This window comes from Syngnathus typhle, linkage group LG2, assembly GCF_033458585.1.
Source record: "Syngnathus typhle isolate RoL2023-S1 ecotype Sweden linkage group LG2, RoL_Styp_1.0, whole genome shotgun sequence".
Classification (NCBI taxonomy): Eukaryota; Metazoa; Chordata; class Actinopteri; order Syngnathiformes; family Syngnathidae; genus Syngnathus; species Syngnathus typhle.
In genome coordinates, this window is record NC_083739.1 from 20,699,335 (window position 1) to 20,724,753 (window position 25,419).

General features: G+C 40.0%; 4 protein-coding genes across 5 annotated transcripts in view; 1 reads left to right on the forward strand and 3 right to left on the reverse strand.

Moving 5' to 3' along the window:
* pex14 (peroxisomal biogenesis factor 14) overlaps window positions 1–1,342 on the reverse strand; it is a 45,576-nt gene extending 44,234 nt beyond the window's left edge. Inside the window, exon 1 of the mRNA XM_061265477.1 lies at window positions 1,239–1,342. Within this exon, the coding sequence (XP_061121461.1) occupies window positions 1,239–1,274 (36 nt within the window). The 5' untranslated portion in view covers window positions 1,275–1,342. The remainder of the gene's footprint in view (window positions 1–1,238) is intronic.
* Window positions 1,343–1,520: 178 nt separating this feature from the next.
* Window positions 1,521–5,617, forward strand: dffa (DNA fragmentation factor, alpha polypeptide). The gene is made up of 6 exons (XM_061265489.1): window positions 1,521–1,712; window positions 2,282–2,440; window positions 2,560–2,717; window positions 3,067–3,274; window positions 3,710–3,828; window positions 4,444–5,617. Exons 1-6 carry the CDS (start codon window positions 1,619–1,621, stop codon window positions 4,657–4,659), a joined length of 954 nt encoding a protein of 317 aa, XP_061121473.1. The 5' UTR covers window positions 1,521–1,618; the 3' UTR covers window positions 4,660–5,617.
* A 2,755-nt stretch (window positions 5,618–8,372) lies between these two features.
* masp2 (MBL associated serine protease 2) lies at window positions 8,373–11,815 on the reverse strand. Of its 2 annotated transcripts, none has more exons than XM_061271737.1 (6): window positions 11,700–11,815; window positions 11,405–11,624; window positions 11,167–11,344; window positions 10,669–10,800; window positions 9,024–9,220; window positions 8,373–8,857 (listed from the first exon to the last, which is right to left on the reverse strand). In XM_061271737.1, exons 1-6 carry the CDS (start codon window positions 11,705–11,707, stop codon window positions 8,699–8,701), a joined length of 894 nt encoding a protein of 297 aa, XP_061127721.1. In that variant the 5' UTR covers window positions 11,708–11,815; the 3' UTR covers window positions 8,373–8,698. The 2 variants fall into 2 exon arrangements, with proteins under 2 accessions (XP_061127721.1, XP_061127714.1); XM_061271730.1 differs by having other exon boundaries at window positions 11,405–11,627; window positions 11,700–11,793.
* A 9,639-nt stretch (window positions 11,816–21,454) lies between these two features.
* Window positions 21,455–22,885, reverse strand: sst7 (somatostatin family member 7). The gene is made up of 2 exons (XM_061271644.1): window positions 22,633–22,885; window positions 21,455–21,747 (listed from the first exon to the last, which is right to left on the reverse strand). The coding sequence occupies exons 1-2, from the start codon at window positions 22,738–22,740 to the stop codon at window positions 21,514–21,516; spliced, it is 342 nt and encodes a 113-aa protein (XP_061127628.1). The 5' UTR covers window positions 22,741–22,885; the 3' UTR covers window positions 21,455–21,513.
* Between the last annotated feature and the right edge of the window lie 2,534 nt (window positions 22,886–25,419).

Sequence of the window (25,419 nt, forward strand, 5' to 3'; positions counted from 1 at the left end):
TGATGAGTGAGAAATGAATGGAATGAATAGAAAAACTATAGTATAGATGAAAAAGATATTGTACTGAATTCTGTTTGGAAGAATCGAATCAGCGCCTCCCAAGTACAGATCATCTGCACTTTCATTAAAACAGAAACGATGTGTTATCATCACGTTGAATGCGGAATGGATTATATGGACTATGTAATATGACATTACTTTGAATGGACACGGAATTATATTTAAGTACAGTAATCCTTCATTTATCGTGGTTAAGTGGTTCCAAAACCCACCCGCGATAAGTGAAATCCACGAAGTACGGTCACCAACAAGAAGTACTGGGCAGGCGGAAAGATGCTAATTCGCGATCGTGCTGACACGCGAATGTAAACAAACATTTGGAGAAATACTACATTGTCCTAAAGGTTAGACACATTTTTCCTCAATTTAGAAGTTTTATTTTGGCTTTTATTTTATTTTTTCAATTTGGAAAAAAAATCCGCGATGTAGTGAAGCCGCGATAAACGAAACGCGAAGTAGCGAGGGATCGCACTTAGCGCCTGTTAACCCATCCACCTTACTCTGCAAAGGCACAGGATACTTTCAAGCAACAACTATGGGACGTTACGCCTTATTAATGAGTATAAACTATAGATGGCTGCCAAAGCGTGTTTATCACTCATGGGAAACGAAGAAGTGTCACGACTGAGCATTTATATTAAATATTGGACTTCTAGAAAAGGCCAATGACAACACCTTCGCTTCCCTGTTCCATGCACGTGACGTCAGAAATGTCAACATTGTGAATCTGAGTACAATAACTTCCAATCTTGGATGGTGCACCACGTTTTAACGTTTTACTGCACCACAAAAAAGGGAAGGTGCTTGTGTTCATTTGATTTAGTAGTCGACGGGGTACAGAAGTTAATAAACAATCACAAAGACAGCAAACCTTGCCATCTTGACGAGGTCAACTTGTTAACTGTACATCAACACAGTCCATGACACAGTTCATCACAGAGTCCCTCAGCTCTAATGATTAAATAACACGCAAAAATGGTTTGATGACATTTATGGCGTTGCAACTTTTGAACGCTTTCCAGAGCTACCGCACATTGCTAGCTAGCTATTATGCTAATAAATCCAGAATGAAAGCAGCCAGACGAGGCCGAATGTAGTGGCATTTAATGAACAAAGTGCAGGCTGCAAGAGCGCATGCTCGTGCATATGGATATTAACAGACAAGTGACATTATTGACCTGTGCTGGTGGATCAGACTGGTCCGTGGATGCCATCTTGCACTTAGCAATAAGGCTGCTCGGTGTTTGATTGCTTTTGTCTGAGCTCAAAGTCAAGCGCACTCGCTGACCGAAACCCAACATTAAATTTGAATTGGCTCAATAAATATATAGATATAGTTTGCATTTGAAACGGGGCATGCATTCCACCCACAGTTTAAACATATAGCTTCTTTTGGAAAGTAGCTACTGTACTTTTAGGGGAAAGTGATGTGTACGCAAAAGGGACTACATATCCCACAATTCTTTTCGGCAACAGCGTTCCCGTATTCGAAACTGCCAACTACTGAGAGCGCTCCTGGATTCTTAATAATCATAATAGTTCTACGTTTCAGCGCACAATGGCGGATCGCAAGCCGTGTAAGGTGTGCAATTTTACACGCCAGAAGTCATATGGCTTGGTCGTTCCTTCGCTTGAGGAGCTGAAGGTTAAAGGTGAGATGATGCACATTTGAAACACAACTTTGTTGATGCCTCGCTTGATTTAAAAACGTTGTAAAGCCCGTGCGCAAAAAAAACAAGGCTAACATCGAATTTAATTTTAAAACTGTTTCATATTAACGACTCGGTGATCCGCATTCATCTTTTATTTATTCATAATGTATAGAGCAGTAATGAATCCTACATTGACTTGTTACTAACAGTCGTCTCAGCACTGCTGTCGTGGCCGCAGAATCTTATCAATGATCAAGAGCTGGCTATTTGTCTTACTACATTTCTAACGTGCTGAAACTTGCTGGAGCTGAACGTGAAACGAGTGAAAAACATTCCTCCCTCCTGTCCTCTCATTCCTTAAATGTTAGTCACCACCAGGCGTTGGCCAAAAACTTTGCCGGGATTCAATATGATATTGTAGTGATAACGAGACTATTTTTTTTCTTTTCAAATAAACAACTCAACACACAAGCATTTCTGATCAGTATGTCCACAGCTGAGAGAAGCATTAAAAGATGTTAGTGATCTTGTTCTTGTGATATCATCAAATTCCAATTGTTTCATTTCAGGAAGTGAGTTTCTTGGTTTCACACCACATGACCCAGTCACAGTGGTCTTAGAAGATGATGGGACAATAGTTGAGGACGAAGCCTATTTTTGGTGTTTACCCTTAAACACAAAGTTCATGTTGCTGCATGAAAAGGAAACGTGGTCGCCACTTCGCAGAGGTGAGCCTATTTGATTCGGCCTTAAAATTATTTACTATCTTATCTTTTTATTTCGATTTTTGTTATGCTTTTTTAATTTGAATGGCATTCTATGCACCTCTTTGTGCCTTCCATTGCAGTTGATGGTGGCACAGCGTGGATGGCAAGGGATTCCGTCATACTTGAGAGCAGCGACACTGTGGACGCAACTGATGGAACTACACCATGGTTGGACTTGGCCTTGCAGCTGAAACAAGACCTGGCCAGCATCATCCTCATGTGTGAGGAAGACTTACAGGTGCCAGTCCTGTTTGTCACTGTGTGTGTGTGTGTGTGTGTGTGTGTGTGTGTGTGTGTGTGTGTGTGTGTGTGTGTGTGTGTGTGTGTGTGTGTGTGTGTGTGTGTGCGTGCGTGTGTGTGAGAGAGAGAGAGAGAGAGAGAGAGAGAGAGAGAGAGAGAGAGAGAGAGAGAGAGAGAGAGAGAGAGAGAGAGAGAGAGAGAGAGAGAGAGAGAGAGAGAGAGAGAGAGAGAGAGAGAGAGATCCTCTCTCTGAGGTACAGTATCTGCACAAGCCAATACAAACACTGTCTTCCATTATGTGTCATCTAAATGAGTACTCTGTGTAAAATCTGTGTCACATGTTCCAGTGCTTGGTGGATGTCCCCCGCCCTGAGCTTGCTTCTGCTCTCGGCTTCCAAGAAAAGAAGACTGAGAACCTACAGGAAACGCTACAGATGGTTTTAGACCGTCGGGAGGAGGAGAGGCAATCCAAGGATTTGCTCCAACTCTTCATCAAAGCAGTGGAGAAAGAAGACGGACAGCCACAGGAAGAGACAAGGCGGCCCAGTGAGGGAGGTAGGTTGAAAGCAGCTTCTTTTTAAAATGAAAAATCTTAATCTTACACCAATCGAAATCGTAACAACTGGGCATCACATTGGTGTTGTGGCAAACACAACAGCCCCACAGTTGGCTAAGGCCTTCCTGTGGAAAATTTGCATGTTCTCCCTGTACTTGCGTGGGTTTTTCCAAGCTACTGTGGCTTCCTGCGACATTTCAAAAACATGCATGTTCAATTGATTGAGAGCTTTTAACTCTCTGTAGATGTGAGACTTGTGGCAGGTTTAGCTCGAACCTTAGTTGTGCTGCATTTATTTTAGAAAAGTCACCCTGATGCCACTAGGTGGAACTATTGTCACAGTTGAATAGTCTGATCTCCGTGAAGCGATTGACTCATTGTCTAAGAATCTCTGCGAGCAACCATTTCTTCTGTTTATGTTGCAAATTCTGTAGGTGCTGATGTGCCTGACGCGATGGAGGTGGATCAAGCGTCAGGATTCACTTCCAGGACTTTGATGGTCCTGAAAGGCAAAACAAGCCCAGAAACCAGGCTGTGCACTGAAGATCTCCAGGTAACAACATTATGCAGTTCTTGGCACTTTCTTGAGCATTATCTTTGTGTTGGTATAACTCAAGTGCTTTCTAGTTCATAATACGTTTCTAATGTTCCCTGCCCACCCTTGTTTTTTCTTTGGTACAATGACGTTTTCCGATTTTCAAAAATAAATGTTACGTACATATACGAGGTACATTTTGTTGGAGTTGGTCAGTCGTGTTTCCATGCAGGCTGAAGCGATACATTATGAATACCCTAAAACATGTCTCGTTGATCGCAGGAGCTACAGGTTCTTCAGTGCCATGTCCTTAATAGGTTTTCACACGTTAAGTCCTCATTCCCCTTCTTTGCCGGATTTTCTCACTCCACTGAATCATTAAGTGCAACTTCAAACTAGTTGCTTCAGTACATTTTCAAGCATTGAGCACGGTAGACCTTCTTTGTAGTGGAAAATGGTTGGACCAATCCAAATTATGTTGTTATTATCCAACTTATTTTAGGTTTGACCTTAAATAAAATGTGTGTATCTTAAAATTATGAATTGTACAACTTGAGGCACGTCCAACCTAAGAGGCCGCTTTGTATTTTTGTTGAGGTATTTCTATTAAAACAAAACACTTTGTGTTTGAAGATGGTGGTGTCCAAAGGGGAGCAAGCTATGCAGCAGGTGCTAGGCTGGGACAAAGTCAGGACATCGACCCTGCTTCAAGACTGTGAATCGGAGCTAAAACGACGTCTTCAGCAGGTCCAGGCCGTGCAATCTCTGAGGGGCAACGTGCCGCAAGGGGGCAGCAGCCAGCCGACTCCTGAAGAAAACGACGAGGAGAGCCAAACAACGTCGCCTTAACAGGGGAAATAGTCTCTTACCTTACTGGAGCACAGACTCATAACTGCTTACGTGGACTGCTTCAGGGCCAGCAGAATGAATTCGCACTGCGTTACTGATACTATTTTCACAGCCGGATCTCGTATAAATGTCAACAAGGTTGGTGTTTGTAGCATTTGGTACAACTTTCAAACCACTTCAATGCTTTTGCCTCAAGCAGAAGTGGAGGGCTATGCACAAGTCTGACAACAATCACAGATATTCCCTATTTAGATGTGAAAAGAACATCACAAGCTTTTGTGTGTATTTAATGTCTGCTGATGAGAGGGAACATTACAGTTGACTTTAATGTGAAGAAATTGACCTCAGAGAATCAGATGCAGATGTGTTTTTTTTCTTAATTTCTTGATTGAAGCCAGTCATTTTTTTAAAATACTGAATCTTCCTTGACTTATCCTGGTAACTGCCTGATATGTTTCCCATCTGTCCATAAAGTGCTCCATGCAAGTTATCTCTTCTATTCTGTCATCAATAGAGTGATCTGGAGTCTATTCCAGCTGACTTAAGGCAAGATGTGGTGTACCAGCTTGGACTGGTCACCAGAGACGAGAATCCATCTCAGAATGTAGCCCATGACGCAGACAACACTTTTCCGCCTAACTTTCAAAACAATTTTGTGGCAGTACGTAATATTTGTAATCAGAGCGTGGATGGGCGTGACCACTCCTATGTTGCACGTTTGATTTCTAAGTACAGTAATGACGTTTTTTTATCTTGTCGGGTCTCTGTGTTACGGCTGATTGATTGAGTGACAGAAATGCATCTCAAGATCTGGGGGGGAGCAAAATGATTTCCACGATATACAGTATGCAAATAGTGACTGTACATTTGCGTAGAGCACGACCCTGCTTGATGTTGCGTTATAGTCGAGTGCGCAGACTAATTTATCAATTTCCTAATAAAGAGTTAGACAAGATAAGATGTTCATCACTTTGTATATGTTAAGCTTCATTGCACACATCCAGCCAACATGTGTGGGTAACAAAGATTCTGCTTCATCCTTGAATTATGTCAACCCAGCGGTCTATAATACCATTATTATGAAACGTATCTTTTGCTTTGGTAGACACAAAATGCAGGTCCATGTGAGTCATGTACGACATAATCTTTTCTCCAGCTAACACACACACGTTCGATTTATCCACAAGGGTGAGCCTTGCGCACACCGAGGTCTCCATGAGCTTGTTTGTAAGTATTTAAGATATGTGTGACGTAAACAACACGGTCCGTTAAAGCTGGAACTCTCACTTGACTTCCCCTCACATGCCCGCTGCAAGACATGTTTGTATTTTGGACATTATTGCAAAAAACTCATCACATCTTTATAGAGTGGGACACCTCAACAAATACTCCAAGAAGTAAGATAAAATTTGAGAGTTCAAGCTATCATGGGTGAGACCATTGAAGTGTACCAGCTATGACGAAAAGTGTGAAGAGATAGCAACAGACACTGAATGGACATGGTACTCATTGTGAAAATCAGAATGTAGTGTAAATCAGTACTAGTTATAAACAGAATTAGTCATTTCCAGTAAAAACCGCAAGGCGTTTTTCATTCCTGGATTTCCTATTAAACGTCACAAAATGGAAGCATCACTCTGGACATACGAATTCTTTTTGTTAATATGGCATATACAATTGTTGACTTCAAATATTTCATGAACACATTTTTATGATGCTGACCATTTCAGCCAATTCACTTGATAGTATTTTCTATGGGTAACGTTTTAAATGCATTGTAATGTCTTGAATGTCAACCTACATAAGAGTAGAATATATTTGTCTGGGAGAAAAATACCACTGTTTCTGTAAAAAACAATAAGTCATTTAGAATCAGTGACAGTGGCTGTATTTTGTCAATAAATTCATGGATATGATGCAGAAGTAAGTCGGCAGGCAGCATGCTACTGCTAGACACCTTTATGGGTGTCATGGTGGGCGTAATTCCTGTGGAATTAAATCCGACTGGGCTGCTGTGGGAGCAGCCGATTGTGTCACGAGTACATTTTTCAATCGTATTGGGTAGTCTGAAACTGTCAACAATGTTTGCATTGAAAAAAAAAAAGAATTCTGTTCACTTTCTAAAAACATTTCCTATTGAGATCAACAATATTTGGAACTATTTGGTCCACTGTTTTTAACTGAATTATTTTAAACTCCTCCTTGTGTTAACAAGCGATAAGCATAAGGAAGTATCCAATCAGTCGCTAGCACATTGTCGTAGTCTGCATCTTAAGTCAGCGATAGTTCTTGTCACAAACTGATGGACGTAACACCAGTAATTTCTTTGAAACCAAAATTATACAGAATGAAGAAATGTAACAGTTACTATATGCTGATTTGTCATAACGTCAGCCAAATTTCACATTATTCACAGAGGAATTCATAAAAATAAATGACTAAATTACCGTATTTTCCGCCCTATAAGGCGCACCTAAAAACCAAATTTTTTTATCAAAAGTCGACAGTGCGCCTTATAATCCGGTGCGCCTTATATATGGATCAAGTGATGAATTTGTTGATCCATACTGGTTGTACACAGTGCTCTGCCAAAATGTTTTAGTACGTTTTAGTATGACTAGTAAATTACAAGGTCGCATCGCTTCCCAACATTACGGTAACTGTAGTCAGGGGGCGTCACCAAATAGCTGTTGTACCCGTGAGGCTATTTCATTTCAAAATAGGCTGCTCCGTTAATGTTTCGAGTAAATCTACGGATCGATATGGAAGGGAAACATAGGTAAGTAGTACCAATGCGTTAGATCGAACTTTAGTCAGTTCTGATCATTTTATAGGAGATCGTTTGAGAAACGCGATTGTTTACACTTTGCTGAGGCTCACGAGAGATTGCGAGCTGAGGCTCATAGGAAATTGCGGATGGCTAATGCTATAACGATAGCTGCTATACGCGCGAGGCTATTTCATGTCAAAATAGGCTGCTATGTTCATTTTTCGAGTAAATCTACGGATCGATATGGAAGGGAAACATAGGTAAGTAGTACCAATGCGTTAGATTGAACTTTAGTCAGTTCCACTCATTTTATAGGAGATCGTTTGAGAAACGCGATTGTTTACAGAGGGCTCGTTGGTTATTGGCTAGTGGGTGCATACCGCAACCCTAGTCAACCTCAGTTTGTTGCAGTAAAGCTTCTATTTTATGCGCCTTATAGTCCGGTGCGCCTTATTTATGGACAAAGTTTTAAAATGTGCCGTTCATTGAAGGTGCGCCTTTTACCCCGGTGCGCCTAATAGGGCGCAAAATACGGTAATACAAGGGTGCTTCTCTGGCACCTCAACACTTACTCTACATGTGCTCCTTGGCTCTATTTGCTCGATGGAGACGGGTTAAATGTTAGTGAGCAAGTGCAAAGTGCCAAATTAGAAGCAATTTCATTATAGTGGAGCACCCTATAATAACTGTTTTGGCAGAGAAGTAAAGCTGAAATTAGGTAGGAGGAAATGGCATAATGGATGAAGGTTAAAGAAGTGGCTTTCACAGATTATATGATGCTTTTTCCCCCCCTTCTCTCTGACTGAAAGTGAACTGATGGGCATCAAATGCCTCTGTGTCGCAACTAAAACAAAGCACTATTTGATCAGCTCATTCACACCGAAGAATTACCACGGTATTTCAAAGACCCAGTCCGATCACAGATCATCATAAAACGTTTTATTTTAAATATGGTCTCAATTGTGGAGTCAAGGGCATTCTTCATTCCCATCAAATATACAATTCAACAAAAATACAGCTACACCAAATATTGTTTTGTCTACAATACATAACCATGGGTGTCAAACAAATTTTTGTTACTGGCTACATCATGACTAAATACCTTAAGGTTTTAAAAAGAGAAGACAATTTGGATAACTTGGATATTTTAGCAAGAAAAGTAAAATCGATGCAGATCATTTGCTCTCGTGGGCAATATGACATGACGTGGCGGGCCAGATTTGGCGCCTCTGCCTTAGGTTTGTCACCTGTGCTCTACAGATTCAAGTTTCAGTTGGACTTCATACTCGTGTACTTGATCATCCATCCTGTGTTTTTCCCACTCGAATCAGACCTGAATGCAACATTTACTTGATGACTTCCGTCTTGGATGCTGTCTGGTTTTGTCGCTCCGCAGTACGGTCCGTATTCTCGTACCGCTGTCGAAATCTTGCAAATAACAATCAGTGAGGGTGATTTATAAAACATACTACTGGCGGTGAATATGCAGCAAACCACATGACCCAACAGTACATCAATTTAGCAGGGTGAAGGCAGCGACACACATGAGGACGAATACATTGTTGGGTCACTACTCGCAAGTCACATGACTAACCTTCAACATATCGTATGGACAGGGGACGTCTGGGTGCCCCTCTATGTCAAAAGGCTCCATAAAGTCCAGGATTATTTTGTAGCCCACCGGAAGACGGATAGTGTGGTTGCAGTGACTCATGGGCGGATATGGGTTCGGGTAGCCTGGACTTGTCAGATGTCCTGACACGTTGGTCAACATTTGGCTGAGGCACGGCACTGTTGGGATACGACATTCAAACATACTGCTGTGTTAGTTCCAGTTGTGTTCACAAAACGTTGCTGCAACCCATCGCACCAAAGTCATCCATGGCCTTATTCAATGTTGAGGGCTCCAAGAATGTTTCAACAATGTATTTTGTTTTTTTGCCTGCCCCAAAAAAAAAAGAAAAACAGCAAGTCCAATTTTTTTATCCAATCTGAAAACAAATAACGTATTGCTTTTTGATTATTGTCATAGTTCACCTATTTGTCAAGTATTTTTACTGAATACTTAAAAAAGTGTGACTACTTTTGCCGCTCTCTGCGTCACCCAAATGATGGCGGTATTAACGATATGCCTAACATTGCCTTTGGAGAACGAAGGAACATATACCGTAAATTAGACAGTAAGTGAGCATTGGCCAGCTATGATCTTAATATGTAGCCAACCAATTATGTACAGACTGATAGCATTTTTAATTTAAGTTATTTGGAAAAACAGATGAGTTTTTTAAAAAAAATCTTTTATAAAGAGTAATACATGTTTTAATCGACTCCTTTTGGCGCCATAATTAATGGCATTCATTAAGTTTGCATTACTGACGCAGCAAGTGTGCAGATATCCCAGACAATACAAATGATGGTTGCACAAAAATTGTCATTTATATAATTAGTCAAATCTGTGGGCAGACAATCCTTTTTTGCCTATTCATTGCATGATTTATTTTGTCTCCATTCATCCTCCCCCAGCAAATAATGATCAAGTCAAGGCACGTCGAATCAGTAATTGTGATTGATTACCTGATGTCAGCACAATATTAGTGTTGCATACAGGTATCAATTTTTAATACCAATTTGATGTAGCTTCTCACTGGAGAATCAACAGTAATTAGCCTCGTCACATGCCAGCTGGAATGAAATCTACACCTCCTAGAGAATTATAATATAATATAATATAATATAATATAATATAATATAATATAATATAATATAATATAATATAATATAATATAATATAATATAATATAATATAATATAATATAATATAATATAATATAATATAATATAATATAATATAATATAATATAATATAATATAATATAATATAATATAATATAATATAATATAATATAAGACGGACGGGCGGACGGACGGACGGACGGACGGACAGAGAGAGAGAGAGAGAGAGAGAGAGATAGATAGATAGATAGATAGATAGATAGATAGATAGATAGATAGATAGATAGATAGATAGATAGATAGATAGATAGATAGATAGATAGATAGATAGATAGATAGATAGATAGATAGATAGATAGATAGATAGATAGATAGATAGATAGATAGATAGATAGATAGATAGATAGATAGATAGATAGATTATGTAGTATAATTTTTATAATATATATATTTTTTAGGGTTTTGGTCTACTATTGTTGCATTAAGTCAGACATCATCTTGCTCACCTGTACAAGATCTTTTATTGAGATGAAGAAGATATCCTGGCTTGCATGTGCAGTAATAGCCACCAATATAATTGTGGCAGAAATGGTCACAAGTTCTTCCCTCATGCATACTGGACTGACACTCATTGATATCTGCAGAAGACGCAAAAGAAGAATCATGTTGGGTGACTTATTTTCTTCATGGATAGTTTGAGGGTCAAGGCTGCAGCAAGCCCCCAGGTCGTATATCGGCATTTTTTTAGATGTCCAATTAAAAAGGACATTTAAATTGGACTGAATAATCTTAAACCTGAGCTCGATAGCAAGACAGGACATAAAATAGATCAATTATTCTTTGAGACTGTGTGTGTGTGCGTGCGTGCGTGTGTGTGTGTGTTACTAAATCTAAGTTATAAGAGGCTATTTTACAATTTATAATTTGACGAGGATAAAGAAAACAGCCAGATTCAAACAAGTAACAAGCATGCAAAAAAAAAAGGTGTCACTATTCTACATCACCTTCAGAGGTGTAAAATGCTTGGAAGCCAGTAAATCGCTCCTCGTTAGAGTAGTCACTCCTAAAGACCACTGACATGCGGTTGCCGGCTGACAGGATGACGGTGTTCCTCGGGGAATTTTCATCGTTCTTCTCTTCTTCTCCACAAAACCTCACGGTATCATTGCCCTCGGCCAAAACCTGTTTGGACAGGGTCAAGGCACTTGTAACCAACAATCAAATAGAGTAAGAAGGTCGTACCTGGGTGTAGTCGTATTCGCACAGATTTGAGGGTTCAATGCTGAAGTGGGTGAAATAGAGTTTGACCCTGTGGCCCTGTGGGACAGTGATGTTCCACTCCGTGTATGTGTTGTCAGGGTATGGCTGGGGGAAGTTTGGGGTGGTAAAGTTGCCGTATAAGCCTGTCAATTCCACACTCAGCGACACATGGAAAAAGCAGAATAGGACAAATACGCAGCCGCTACTATCACATTTATGTGTGAGTGCAACCGTTTTAAGGAATATCTGTTAGGGGGGGAAAAACATGGATACTCACCTGGTCATGTTGACATCGGTCGTCAAATGTGTTCTCTCTTTTGGAATTGTGCCCCCCTCAGCTCAGTGCTCTCTGGGTAATTGAACCTTTGTGTTCCTCCCAGCTGACAGTTAGGTAAACAAAGTGCGACAGGCACATGATCAGCGTCATCATCACCCACCTCCCCTGGTCACAGATGTCAGAGGAGCTACACATCAATAGTGTGGTGAAAGTTCAAATCTTGCTGCTTCATCGGAGCTTTACAAGTGGGAAGGAGGACTGATGGCTCATCACCGACTTTATAAAACATACAACACCTTTATAAAAAGAAATGACGCCAGAAGTTAAATGTCACTTTTTGCAATGACTCAGCACTAAATACACTTTGCCTCCCCTCTGTGTTTTCCAAGTAACCAATGCAAATTGCAATTAAGCGCCAAACGGTAATGCAGGTCAAATTTACTGTATGTTTGTTGTGCAACACACATGTGTCTATCCCATTTTAGGGTGTGCTCAACCATCCCTAAATTGAATCCTAGTAGCCCCCAAAATTGGCATCCATCCATCCGTTCATTCATTCATTTCTCCATTGTCCTTTTTAAGCAAGCTAGCAAAGTATCTAACCATACGGTACAAAACACTGTGTATACATTAAAAACAAAACTACAACACCTCTGAGCAGAATAATACGCTGCCTATACAGTACATGGTATACAAATTTGGTTATTTTTGACCCAGCAGTTTTAAGAGTTTAGTAAAATGTTACTACTCTGATACTACAATTGCCAATTTTGCAGATATCCTTGATAAGAAAATGATACAACAAAAGAGAAAAGAAAGACATGTTAAGACTAATACAGTGTTATCAACAAACAGCCAACAATGACAACATTGGTTTGGAGAAGGTGTTTAAATTGTTATTCAGATGCGAAAGGACTGGTCGGACATTGATGCAAATCAGAAAAGACTCGCACAGATAATTATTTCAGAGTCTGCTCTCTGGTTAAATAAAAGCCCCAGAACAATAATGACACTTTTTTTCCCTCCCATTGCTTTCAGCACACAATCTCCTTTTGTTCAGACATAATTACAGCATACCGTTAGTCATAGTAACAACACTTTACAAGGGAACCTGGAAACGCAGATGATTGTTTGTGTCTGTCCTATGCTTAAAATGTAAGACTTTGTTAGAATAAATTATGTAATAGCAGAATAATAAATGATGTCTGTTTTGATGAAATGCATTTTGACAATATTCAATGGGTGCAAGAGTAGGGCAGTTTGTAAGCATTTAATACCGAAGCGCATATTTTCCAGCCAACAGTGAATTACTATAATTATGAACATAAACATCATTGTTAACTGTCTTTTGCATGTGACCTCTCTGATGGCACGCTTTCAAAGTGATGCCATAACATATTTTTTTGAGCCGCAATCCTGGGCACGATTTGATGGCAGATGTTCTCTTCTATACTTTTAATGCTATCCAGCTGCCAAGCCTTTGACGCTTTGGAATGTCACCCTCTGACTCTAAACAAATACTTCCTCGAAAAATATCGACTAAAATCACGAGTAACGTATTGATGCTTTTTTCTTTGGCTTTTATGGCTTATTAGTCATCCGGGTCTGCCGTCTCATTTTCGTTTCCTGTGGTATGGAAAATACATTTAGAAGTGTCAATATGTAGCTATTTTTGTCTATCATTAGGCACCGGTTGTATGGTCGTGCATTGCAGTCAGAGTGATTACATCAGTTTTTCAAATTATTTGCAGCTTTTGACAACACTAAAAAGTTGCTGCTGGGTGACATGATGTTCTAATTAGCACTTTTGTGACATCATAATCTGTGTCAGCCCTTTCACACACGCCTGCTTGTGACATGCTCATCAACCATGCTTTTATACATATACAGGTACTTTTTCATTGCAGTGATTACAGTGAAAATAGCAGCATTAGTACATGCATTTAGTACCTGGGCCCTCAAAGAGGACTCATCTGAAGCAATCCATCTCTTAACACCATCACTACTATGTTTCAACCATCAAACCCATCAATAATATACAAAACAGTTTAAAATTAATATTTATCTAATAAGATGCGATAAACATAAAATATAAAATATTGAAATGAAATACCTTACACTGACCAGAGATGCTGATTATGAAATGTATTAATATATGCTGAATGCCAAAGACATGTTTTATAATTTGTTTTGCTCTGAACAACCAATCAGAGGCCAAAAGAATATTTTCCTAACAGTCACAATTTTATTATTTACTCAAATATCTTATTATGGGATGAGATAATTGGACCCCCTCCTAAAAAACCCCAAATAGGAACAAACAAAGGGCAAGCAAAGGTTGAACGAATGTATCAAATAATATAGCCTGCTTTATGATGTATATCAGGGGTCGCCAATTTTACTGAAACTGACTTTTTTTTTTGCATACTGATTAATGCAAAGCGCTATCAGTTTGATCATATTTCTGAAACAACAAGTTTCCTTAAATTAACCATTAGTTTTTTTAATAGTTCATCAGTCCCAATGATCATAGGAATGACTGTTGGTTCAAGGTGAGGGACCAGACAAAGCACGACTCAGATTCGGGGAATCCCCCAGCAGTAAGCAGTCAAGCTCAGGAAGAGGTACGATTTATTTTTTGTCGCCTGTGGGGCTCCAGAGGCATGCGATGGGTAACAGTTGATGAAGCGGAATGCCGCTTTGGCTGTCACAAAGATAAATACTCAGCCACTGGATGAGTTAAGGCTTTCAGGAAATTCTGGTACACCGTCCGACCTCCCCGAAGTGGGAATCACTGCACCATCAATACTCTGTATAACGGGAATGGAGCGCTGCCAACCTGGCTTGACCCGGTGGGGAAATGACTTCAAATTCCACTGACACACCTTCCTACCTGTGGGTCATGACTGAATGAACGTTTTATTAATCTAGCTCTTCTATAGTTCTTTAAATGTGTACCTATTGAAGGGTTTGTTGACTCTGTATGTGCTTTCTATTCCCCCAAAGTCGGAACACATTTGTTCTCGAAATGTCTCAACTCTTGCATCAAATAATATCTCAAGGCAATATTTCAATTTTAGACCTTTGCCAAGTGACTGAATATCACTTGAGGGCTTGACACTCAAATGCCACAATGATTAGACATTCCAGGACAGAGAACTACTCCTTCATATTTTAATGCTTGGATGTTTTATTGACATAATTGTAAAGATTAATAGCTTACAGTGAGAACAAGCTTGGGTGACGCACAATAAATTGCACAATGAAAGTGTCCATTAAAACACTTACGGATGCTGGCCAGGTGGTCTAATAAATTTGCTAAGAAGTGTAGCTAGACAGTTTACACATGCGTCACAGGTGAGGCGCATTTACAGGACATTGGTGCTGCACGTGCTTGTGCACATTGCATTAATAATCGAAACAAGTCACACGTACACAAGCAAGTCCAAACTTGCGGGGTGCAAGGAGGATGTCGGCTGTCTGTGACCTGTGCTCACGCTTGTGCGCGCCAGTGTACCTTACACAAAGTGCTTTCTTAGAGGAAGTCAGCCAGTCATTAATTACGCAGCAACCAAATGAAAAGATGAAAGAGCCAGTGACTGTTTGCGTCTGCAGAGTGCACAAAAGATGAGGCCAGAGCCTTGGAAGAAAACAAAATCTGGTTTTGAAAGCTTTTTGCTTTATTATGCATGTTGGTCATTTCCTTCTGCTGGCGTCAACCCTGTCGGTATCTGTTTGAACATCTTGTACAAGAAAGATCCTGTATTCATCAAATCCTTTGCCATCTTCATCCCTCCTCCACTCAACCGCCACCTACCTCTGTCGTTTTCCTTTGCACAGGCTGCAATCAAGGTCCCTTCAGCCACCCGAATGCTAAATTGTACACGTAATTATGGACTTGAGCAAGTGGGCCTGTGTCACCTGAACACTGAGGAAATGCAGACTTAAGCCACTGTAATTTGCTCGTCCTCTGCAACTACGATGATAAGGTAAAGAAGTGATGCTTTTTACACAGTAGATACCCTGCTGCAAATGAAGATGACTCTTCTTGAGTAACGACAGCGTTGATTGAAGTGATTGACTCCAGCAAAGTCTCCTTTGCTAGCCTAAACATATCAGGAGCCGATTTACCACCTAAATAACAATGTAATATTTGTTCCATGAAATTCTTTGAATTGACTCCTAACATAGTATCTTCTCCTTGGGGTGGAGGAAAGACATTTAGGAATTATTGGCAAATATTGAACCTCTGTTTCGCTGACTTGGATGTCCCTTACAATGACAGAGACAGGATGCCCTGTCCTGACATTTCATCAAGAGCAGAATATCACTATTTTATCTCCAAGTTTTTATGATGTAAAAAATGTGTCTTTACACAATAAAAGTAGAAAACACTACCAGTTCATTGTTGCTAGTCCCACAATGCAAACATTCCCATGTCAGGTCAGTCCATGTCAGTCATTGTCTTGCTCAAGGAATATTTTTTTTTAAATCAACTTTGATGTGAACAATAGCTGCAGCAATTGATGAAAAGTTATAGGTGCATTAGGTACTGTTCCAAGAGTTGCAATGGGTTGGACTTGATAATGTATTGCCCACCCTGTTTCAGAACATCCCCCGGTGCTATTGATCAAAAACAATCCCTGATGAATTCATGTTGAGGCTTTCTGTGCTGGATCCCGTTCCTGACGTCAGCCCCATTACTCTTTCAATTTGGATCGCCTCAGGTGCCTTTTGCCACACATAACAAATACGGTCATTTCCTCGTTAATTCAAATCCAGTCTCAGGTTGAGCAAGTACTGAGCATCAGGAGGCTCACACCGTGACTTTGGTGCCAGACAGCAATGATGAGAAGTGTCTCCCAGGTGCGGCGCTGGCCTCGGATTCCTCCATTATGTTGCTTTGCCACCATTACCCCTCAAACTGCTTATCATTCAGGGCCAACACAAGACTTTTAAATGGGAAAGACCACAATGGACAAGTACTCTACAAACCCGTGAGAGGCCGATTTATAAAGCAGATATTATTGTTATAAAATTAGACATGAATTGCGACACACCATGATTCAATAACTCTGATGGGGGTATGGTTTATTTCAAGTATAATTGATGGGGGACATTTTCTGTTCTATTAGGCTGGAGAAAAATAGTATTAACATGAAACATGGATTTCCAATATAAGCGATGGTGTTGACGGAAGTGAGAAGTTCCCATGCCATTAATTCACAGCAGCCGTCACCTATGGTGCGCTGACATTTCGGATCCCAGTGGTCACCCTCGTTTAAAATGTGTTTATGTGTGTATGTGTGTGCGTGTGTCCGTGCATGCGTTTGTATGTGTGCATTTGAGCACAAGCATGTCTGTGTTGCGCATTGTCGCGACCTGACCATTTAACGAAATGGGATTTCATGTTGTTACAGCAACTTCAATCAGATGTATCGCCATGCCACAAGGGCCCAATTGGCCTGAAAATAGTCTTAAACAGGCCATTGCAGGATCCTCATCCGCTGCCGTGGCAACAAATCTATTATAGGTGCAAAGGCTAGGCCAGATGAGGACTGTTCTAGTACTAGGGTGTGTGATTAGACAGCCGTATTGTACACGTTGCGCTGGACTTTGCAGTGCTTCAAAAGCAGCTTTTAGTGACTTTTTACTCCCCCTCTGTACTCTTATTTCTTTAATGACTCTGTTTAGATGAGTCAGAAAAGAAACAAAACCAAATCTAGCACAATCTAATGAACGGAGCAATGTCCACGCTTTATCAGTATGGCTACAACCCATTCTGACAAATAGAAGGAACACAAACTATAATGCCTGCAAGATATTGTATTTCAATTTATGTACCAGCAAAAGAAGTAGGAAAACAATATATAGTTGACATGACGTTTGCTTAAATGACATGCAACGCAAACAAATTTCAAATGACCATAAGAGCTTGAGATGTGTCATTATTCATAAAAAAAAGAAAAAAAAATCTTCACAACCTGTTCTTTACTCTGTGTGCTTAAGGCCACAGACCTGCAAATTGGCATCCAAATTGGAACAGGGTCACTATACGTGCCTGTTCCTCATGTGGGAGGCAGCTCATTTTCTGGGGCCCGAGCTTTAGCGGCGAAAGAGCACTCAGGGCCCTGTCATGATCAGCTTAGTTTAGCGACGGCATTGTGCACTTGAATAAGCCATCGGCCGTCATTTTGCTCAGCTGGGAAAAAAAACAAGCTCTCCATTCCCATCACCAAAGCCAAACAAGAAGAGAACTGTCAAAGCGAAATACATCATAGGTGCTTCAGCACGGTGTGGGAGAATGCAGAGAGCTTTCAGTCCGAGCTATTCTTGATGAAATGACCGTGAAATGCTCCCCGCTAAATGGAGGTGGAGAGTAATCGTCGGCCAAAAGTCACCAAATAACTGCTCTACTGTTACACAAAAATACACACCCTTTACTTGCACTAGTAATGGCCTTTCCTCAATGATGAATTTCTATTTGTGTTGTATTCCACATCGACTCAGTGTTAAGCACAGAAGCCATCCAAAATTTTGAAAATGAACTAAGTGAGTCTGGCTGACAGAGATGGATGGGCATGGCATCCTGGATGTTGGTTGATAAAATAAATGTAACTTAATTTAAATGAATTACAGCAAGAGGGCAGAAAACAACGTGAAATGCAGTGGTGGCTGAACTTCAGCCAAGTTTCAGGAATCTGTTTTGATTTTTCTGAGGACTTTTTATGATTACTGCGGAAACAATGTAAAAAATACATAAATAGCGAGAGTCAACCCTGGTTGAGATCCTCATTGATTGCACATCCGTTGTCTTGTATTAGCCTAAACAACGTGAGCTTCTGCTGTTCAAAATTCACCATCTAATCTGACAAAATAAAATGTTGTTTTTCGCAGTTATCATTGAGACAAGGAATCGGAAGTCATTTGCTGCAGTCAACACTATCAAGGAACGGAAGTTTTAAGTTTCAAGTGTAAAGCCTGGTTCACATGATTCGACCAGATTCTAGCCCCAAACCCCCCCCCCCCCCCCCCCCCCAACAATCGGCTCCGATTCTAGTAATGGCTCTAAATTGCCACGCACATATTTCAGATGATCATCCGTTCCTGATACTCTTTAAAACAATGACCTAATATTTTGGTTTAAAAGTTTTGAAGATGTTTATATTCCCCTTTAGGATTGCCAATAACGCTTTTCAAGCTGCCATGTCTTGTCTGCCGCTTTAAGATCAAAAGGATGGCTAACAAAATGTTTGGCTTTCAGGCATCTTCTTTGATGTTACTCCTGCGCACGCTCATTTGTGCTCCGTTGAATGAAGCTCTGCAGTGACCACCATCTCAAATTGTATCGTTTTTAGAATCTCAAGGATCAGGTTGCTCTTTTTGAGAGCCTTTGTCAAGAGGCCATAACTGATTATTTTTTGTTTGCCCATTTCAAAGTCAAAGTCAGCTTTATTGTCAATCCCTTCAAGACACACAAAGAAACCGAAATTCCGTTTCCTCTATCCCACGGTGACGAGACATAGTACACGATAGACATACAAGTAGACGACACAAAATAAAAATGTTGTTAACATTGCATGGCTAGGTAGATGCAGCGATGAGTATTAGAAGGTGTTTCCAAACGTTTGACTGGTTCTGTATATATAATTGCTTCACATCCGCTTCAGCTCAACATCTCCTAGATTATAAACTCCATTTCTAAAAGAATCTCTATTTAGTAATCATATCGCCGCTTTGATTCAACACCGCAACTCCTACGTGTTTGCGATCAATTCGTTTTGTTATGATGTGATGGATGCCACTTTGTGAAAGAATAAAAATCCCACAGATGCCTTGATCCTCGCAACAGTCAAAGGATGCAATTACATGGCTTTGAGCGCTTACTCATCATCTTGAGACTTAGATTTTGCAAGATGGGTCATTAAAGAGATTTTCTTGCGAGCCCAAACTACACAAAGAGAAGGATTAGATCACTCCAACCTTTAATGTTCCAGTCATGATTCAGTCAGTGCTGTGAACAATGTTAACTAACCTTTGCACCTGTGAAACAAACACATTTCTGACTCATTATCTCTTATTCATCCTGTTCTGGGCAGTGAGAAAGTGATCCAGTAGTGTAACACCTTTCTTGCTTGGCAGCAAATTCAAAATAAATAAAATAGAAATAAATGAATAAATAAACATTTTAAAAAAGTTGTCACCGGAGTGTACATTTTGTGTCTCTCACAGTCATGAGATTCTGTGTTCACATCTTGACTCAGATGATGCAGTGGAGTCGGCATATATTGCTATTCCAGCTTCCGCTCACGTTCCAAACACACACACACATATATATATATATATATATACGTATATATATATATTTTTTAAGGTGTCAAGTAAACTTTCACTTATTCAATTATTTAGTATTTAGACAGACTAGTACAAATCATGACCTACAATCACTGACTGTATTAGCTACGGTATATCTGCACAATCGGATCTATTTATTTATTTACTTATTTATTTATCTTTTTTTTTATTTAATCTTTAGGTGGCGCAAACTTTAACCACAGTAATAAACTTTTAAATTCAATATACTAGATTAAATTAGTAATGCTGTACAATCAATTATGCAAGAAATGAATCTTTCTTGGAACAGAATAACAAAAATACCAGATGGTTTTATTCTGCAGAATGATTCCACTTAAAGTGCTCGTGTGTTTATTAAATGTTCATTGTATAACGAGGAACAAGATTGGTCATTTACACACAACATATTCAGTCATAAATCAACATTAAGATGTTTTTCCAGCAAATCATGTACATGAGAAATGAGCTTGTAGGAGAGTGTGTCTGATGAAGCACTAATAGCAAGGTGATGGGGCAGAAACTTTCCTTTTTTTATCTTTCTTGACAGCGGGAATTCAAATGTGATGGCATTCCTTAAACTGGAAAATGAATTCTTCTTCTCAGGCTTAATGACCCATGATAAGTCATAGGAGCACATGGCCGTGAATGATTAATAATAGTGCTGTCAGGATTGGATGGTAGCTACATTGATGACATAATGACAATAAATGCAAAGATTCCTTGTTGTTTTCTAAAGGATGATTATCTTTTACATCTGCAATCTGGGCATGTATTGAATTCGTGAAATTAGTCAGAAAGATCACATTTGGCGATACTGACACAATCTCTCTGTCTTTTGCTTGCTTATTAATATGCAGCTCTGGGGAAAAAATTAAGAGCCTAGAAAACATTAGGGTTTTGTGTGTGTGTGTGGGGGGGGTGTATTTGAACCATTCATCTTCTGAAAACAAATGCTCTAAAATAACAAGATTGGAATTTGGGAGTGATGTCAAAAATGTAGTTTTTACTCAAACATGTACAGTACCTCTAAATAGTGCTTAATGTATTTGCAGAACTGTATATATATTTTCTTGAATACTTTTGCGTTGCTTGTTTTTGACCCCAGCTATTTACGACAGTCTCACAATTATAAGCAACAATAAAGCCCAAGCCATGCATTTTGCCATTCAACACTTCTATTTTCAGGTGGAAAGACAGATGTATTTATTTTACCATGTCCAAATATTACAAGATTTATTCAGAACTCTAAAAAGAAAATAAACACATCGATAAATAGATACATAGTATACACAAATAAATAGGTACATAAATACAGTACACGTGTTAATAAGAGACAGTGTGTCCCGTGAAGTCCATCAATGCTGCGTGTCTGACAAGTGGAGGTGATGTGCACAGCTGAGTTCCACTACAGTTCATGATGGGCTGGCAGTGGGTTGGGCTGCCTCTTTTTTTTTTTCTGTTAGCAGGAGGTGAAGGTTTTCCAGAAGAAGTTTTTACAAGGCGCCTTGCGGTCACGCTGTGGCAGCGATAGCCTGTTGTAGACAGCCCTCTCCTCCAGCCGCGACTCCAGCGGCTCCTCCAGCTCTTCGGGTGACGTCTCTTCTGGGAGCACGTTGGTGTCCAATGCCCCCTCTAGCAAGCTGGACACCAGTTTCAGGATCAGCTCTTTGCGCTGTTTGCTTAGGTCCTGTCCCTATAGGAACAGAGTAGCACCGCATAGTTACAGATACTTTCCTTTTCCATTTATCGATCACTGTCTGTCTGTCTGGTATTAGCTCCACCTGCTCAATATGATAATCTTCAATTCAAGAGATGCTTCCACAATTTGTCACCTGTCTCTCTGGTGTCGCCTATAGTTATTTAACTATATATTAATTATTCTGGTTAAAAACTGCTTCTAAATATAAAAAAACATTAATGGAGTACAGTTCTTCATTAGTTACACATGTATTTTGCTATTGTATATGTATGTTTAATATTCCTGTACGTGTGTATTGATGTAAAAATACATATGCATTTATATATATACATAAATGCATACGCATATACAACATAGCCTATACATATATAAACCATTGAGACTCAAGTTATTTTTATTTGAGTTTCATCTATTTTGATTTGTGTTTTTCTTGAATTAGCTGTAAAGAAAATTTGTATGTATGCCTCTTTGCTATTACTATGTAAGGCACTTGTCAAACAAATGAACCAGAATAATAACATATTTACATATTTATTTTATATTTTCATTTACTATCATAGTAAATGCATACACATATACAAAATAGCCTATACATATAGTTATTTGCATTTGGTTTTCATCTATTTTCTTTTGTGTTTTTCTTGCATTAGCTGTGAAGAAAAGTTGTATGTATGCCTCTTTGCTATAATGTAATGCACTTGCCGAACAAATGAACCACAATAATAAACATATTGTTAAGTAACCACGTCTCTGACAGCGTCAATCAAAAGTGGAACATTTAAGACATAATTTTGCAGGTGTACTGTATCCAATGTCTGCAGACTAGTCTGCGAACTCACCCAAAATTGGTCAATAAAAGAAAAAGTGTTTCATCCTCACCCTGTTCGGCCCCTGCATGGGGCTCCTGTCCTCCAAAGGAAGCACGGCAGCTGCTCTGACACTGAGCAGAACCCCCATGAAAGCTGCTAACACCACCAGGATCTGCATGTTGGGACTTTGGAGAGAGACGCTGGGACCAGGCAGAAATCCAGAGCAGGAGATGGAAGCAGTGAGAGTAGTAGCTCAGCCGATGGCCACCAAGATTTACAAGTCGGAGAGGTACTGCTTTTCCTCTAAGCCCCTCACTCTTTTTATACGGCTGCCTGACGTGGAAGGTGGTGGGAGTATGACGGAGTGGGTATGCATGTGAGTTTGGGGGGGGAGGAGGAGAAGGGTCAGAGCAGAACAAATGGAAAGAGAGAACAGTTAACTTTCATGACAAGGTGGACACATCCATGTGGTTCATCTGGAGTAGTGGATGCGTCACTACCCCCACAAAAAATATTTAAAAAATCTTAGGTGATGATCCACAAACATAGCCAATCCAAAGGTCATATTTTCCTCCAAAGCACCACTCAAACATAAATGATGAGAAGCTGACTTGTTGTCAATGATGTGGCATCTGTGTCACACAGCTTCTAATGGGCTGTGTGACACCTTCAAATGACAATTGAACGGTCTTACACCGGACCTAACAAGACGGCGAAATATGGCCCGAGAAAACGTTTGGAAAGAAGGACCGAGACAATTTTCTTCAGCAAGGAGACGGAGTTGAGGTTTAACCTAACACTTCAATCTAACGATCCAATTTCCATGTACTGTCATGAACAATGGTGCTTTAACAGGTGCTGAGTGTGCTTTGAAAAGAACTTCAGCTGTCATAGTGAGGCAGTCAGTCGTTGTCATCTTGTAACTTTTAGTGTAATCAATAGCTATCTAATACAATTCAGTCTATTTTGATTGCAGTGAATAAGTTATATCAGAAAACGTTTCCTTTGTAACATGTTTCTATCCCATCTATTTTGTCTACTTTAGGCTGAGAGGAAGGGAAGAGAACAAATGGTCTACTTAGGGCAATAGATCCCACAAAATGGTGGCAAATGTTAATTATTATTTTTTTAATGAAAAATCCTTAACTCACATCAACATTATTCCATAGCACCAAGATGCCACCAGAGGGAGCACCAAAACAGCACATAGGTGAATTTTTCCAGAGAGAGAGAGGGGAAAAACACAAATGGACAAATTCACAAATACCAAACTACAAATATGGACGGGATCATTCTACAACAAACATTCTATCCCTGCACTACATAACTTCAACAGATACCACTTGCTGCAGCCTTGACAAATCGTCAGGTGTGCCATGGATGTGCCGTATTGTATACTGACTTAATTACATGTGGCCTCCCACTCAAACAAAACAGTTCACATCACATCAACTCTTGACACTTATTCAAGTTGTAGGAACAGCAGATAACTTTAAATCACACATTAGCATACCCACTGTGTCATCCATTTGATCAATTAAGAAAAGTCACATTTTGCTTAGACAAAAGTTGCCATCAGGTAATGGCGGCAATTAGGATGCGGTTCAATTGATGATTTATCAAAAAATATTTTACCATTTGTCTGAAGTTGTCCATGGAGACCATTGCATGAGCGAATTTAACAAATTGTTCTATTACGGGGCGGGTCGGTGAAGCACTGGGTCGCACGTCCGCCTCACAGTTAGGAGGGTGCGAGTTCGATTCCACCTACGGCTCTCCCTGTGTGGAGTTTGCATGTTCTCCCCGGGCCCGCGTGGGTTTTCTCCGGGCACTCCGGTTTCCTCCCACATCCCAAAAACATGCTTGGCAGGCCGATTGGGCACTCCAAATTGCCCCTAGGTGTGAGTGCGAGTGTGGATGGTTGTTCGTCTCTGTGTGCCCTGCGATTGGCTGGCAACCGGTTCAGGGTGTCCCCCGCCTACTGCCCGATGACGCTGGGATAGGCTCCAGCACGCCCGCGACCCCCGTGGGGATACAGCGGTACAGAAAATGGATGGATGGATGTTCTATTCCGGGCTTTTCTGGGCTTGAACACCGTAGGGCACATTTTGATTGTTTTAGTTTAGACCCAGTTATTAATGCAAAAGTGTTTGGTGTTAAATGAATCATTTACTCTAATAACTCATTGTTTAGAAATAAAGTAACATGCAATGTTAAATCACTATACCCTTATAAGACGATACTTCTGTCAATGAACAGTAGGTAATGTATTTTAGCTTAGTGCATAGTTTCTTCCAAAGCATAACATGAACGGATATAAATAAATAAACATGAACTTAGTAAGTAAGACATGCTGATGATCATTAATTCTCAGTACAAATTCAGTGGTTATGTTTTCTTTCCAAAGGTTTGATGCAAATCTTTTTTTCCTAGGTAAAATGGTCCTGCCACACGCACACGCACACATTTTGCTTGAAAAAAATTGTGCATTTGAAAAGTGATTAAAAGTTGCTAACATTTGCAGTAGCTATGTCTTCATTGTGTGACACCTGACAATTAAGATGTCGTGACGTGTGCAGACGAAGCCACCTACGGCGATCAGAGCCTCCTTCCATTCCAGTCGGTCTATCTTGGTTGTTGTGTAAAAATTGATTGGCTGTGCTTTCGGATCTGTTTTTAACATGGTTGGCTCACCCACTACTTGATGTCTGGATGTCCTCGAGCCAATTTGGAGATTAATCCAGAGATGAAAAAACTACAAATAAAGTGAAGTATCAAGCGTATCAAGTTTGTCTACCGTGCAAGAGATGACATCACTTGGCATGGCGTGAATTGATGTGATTATTACAGTTAATAT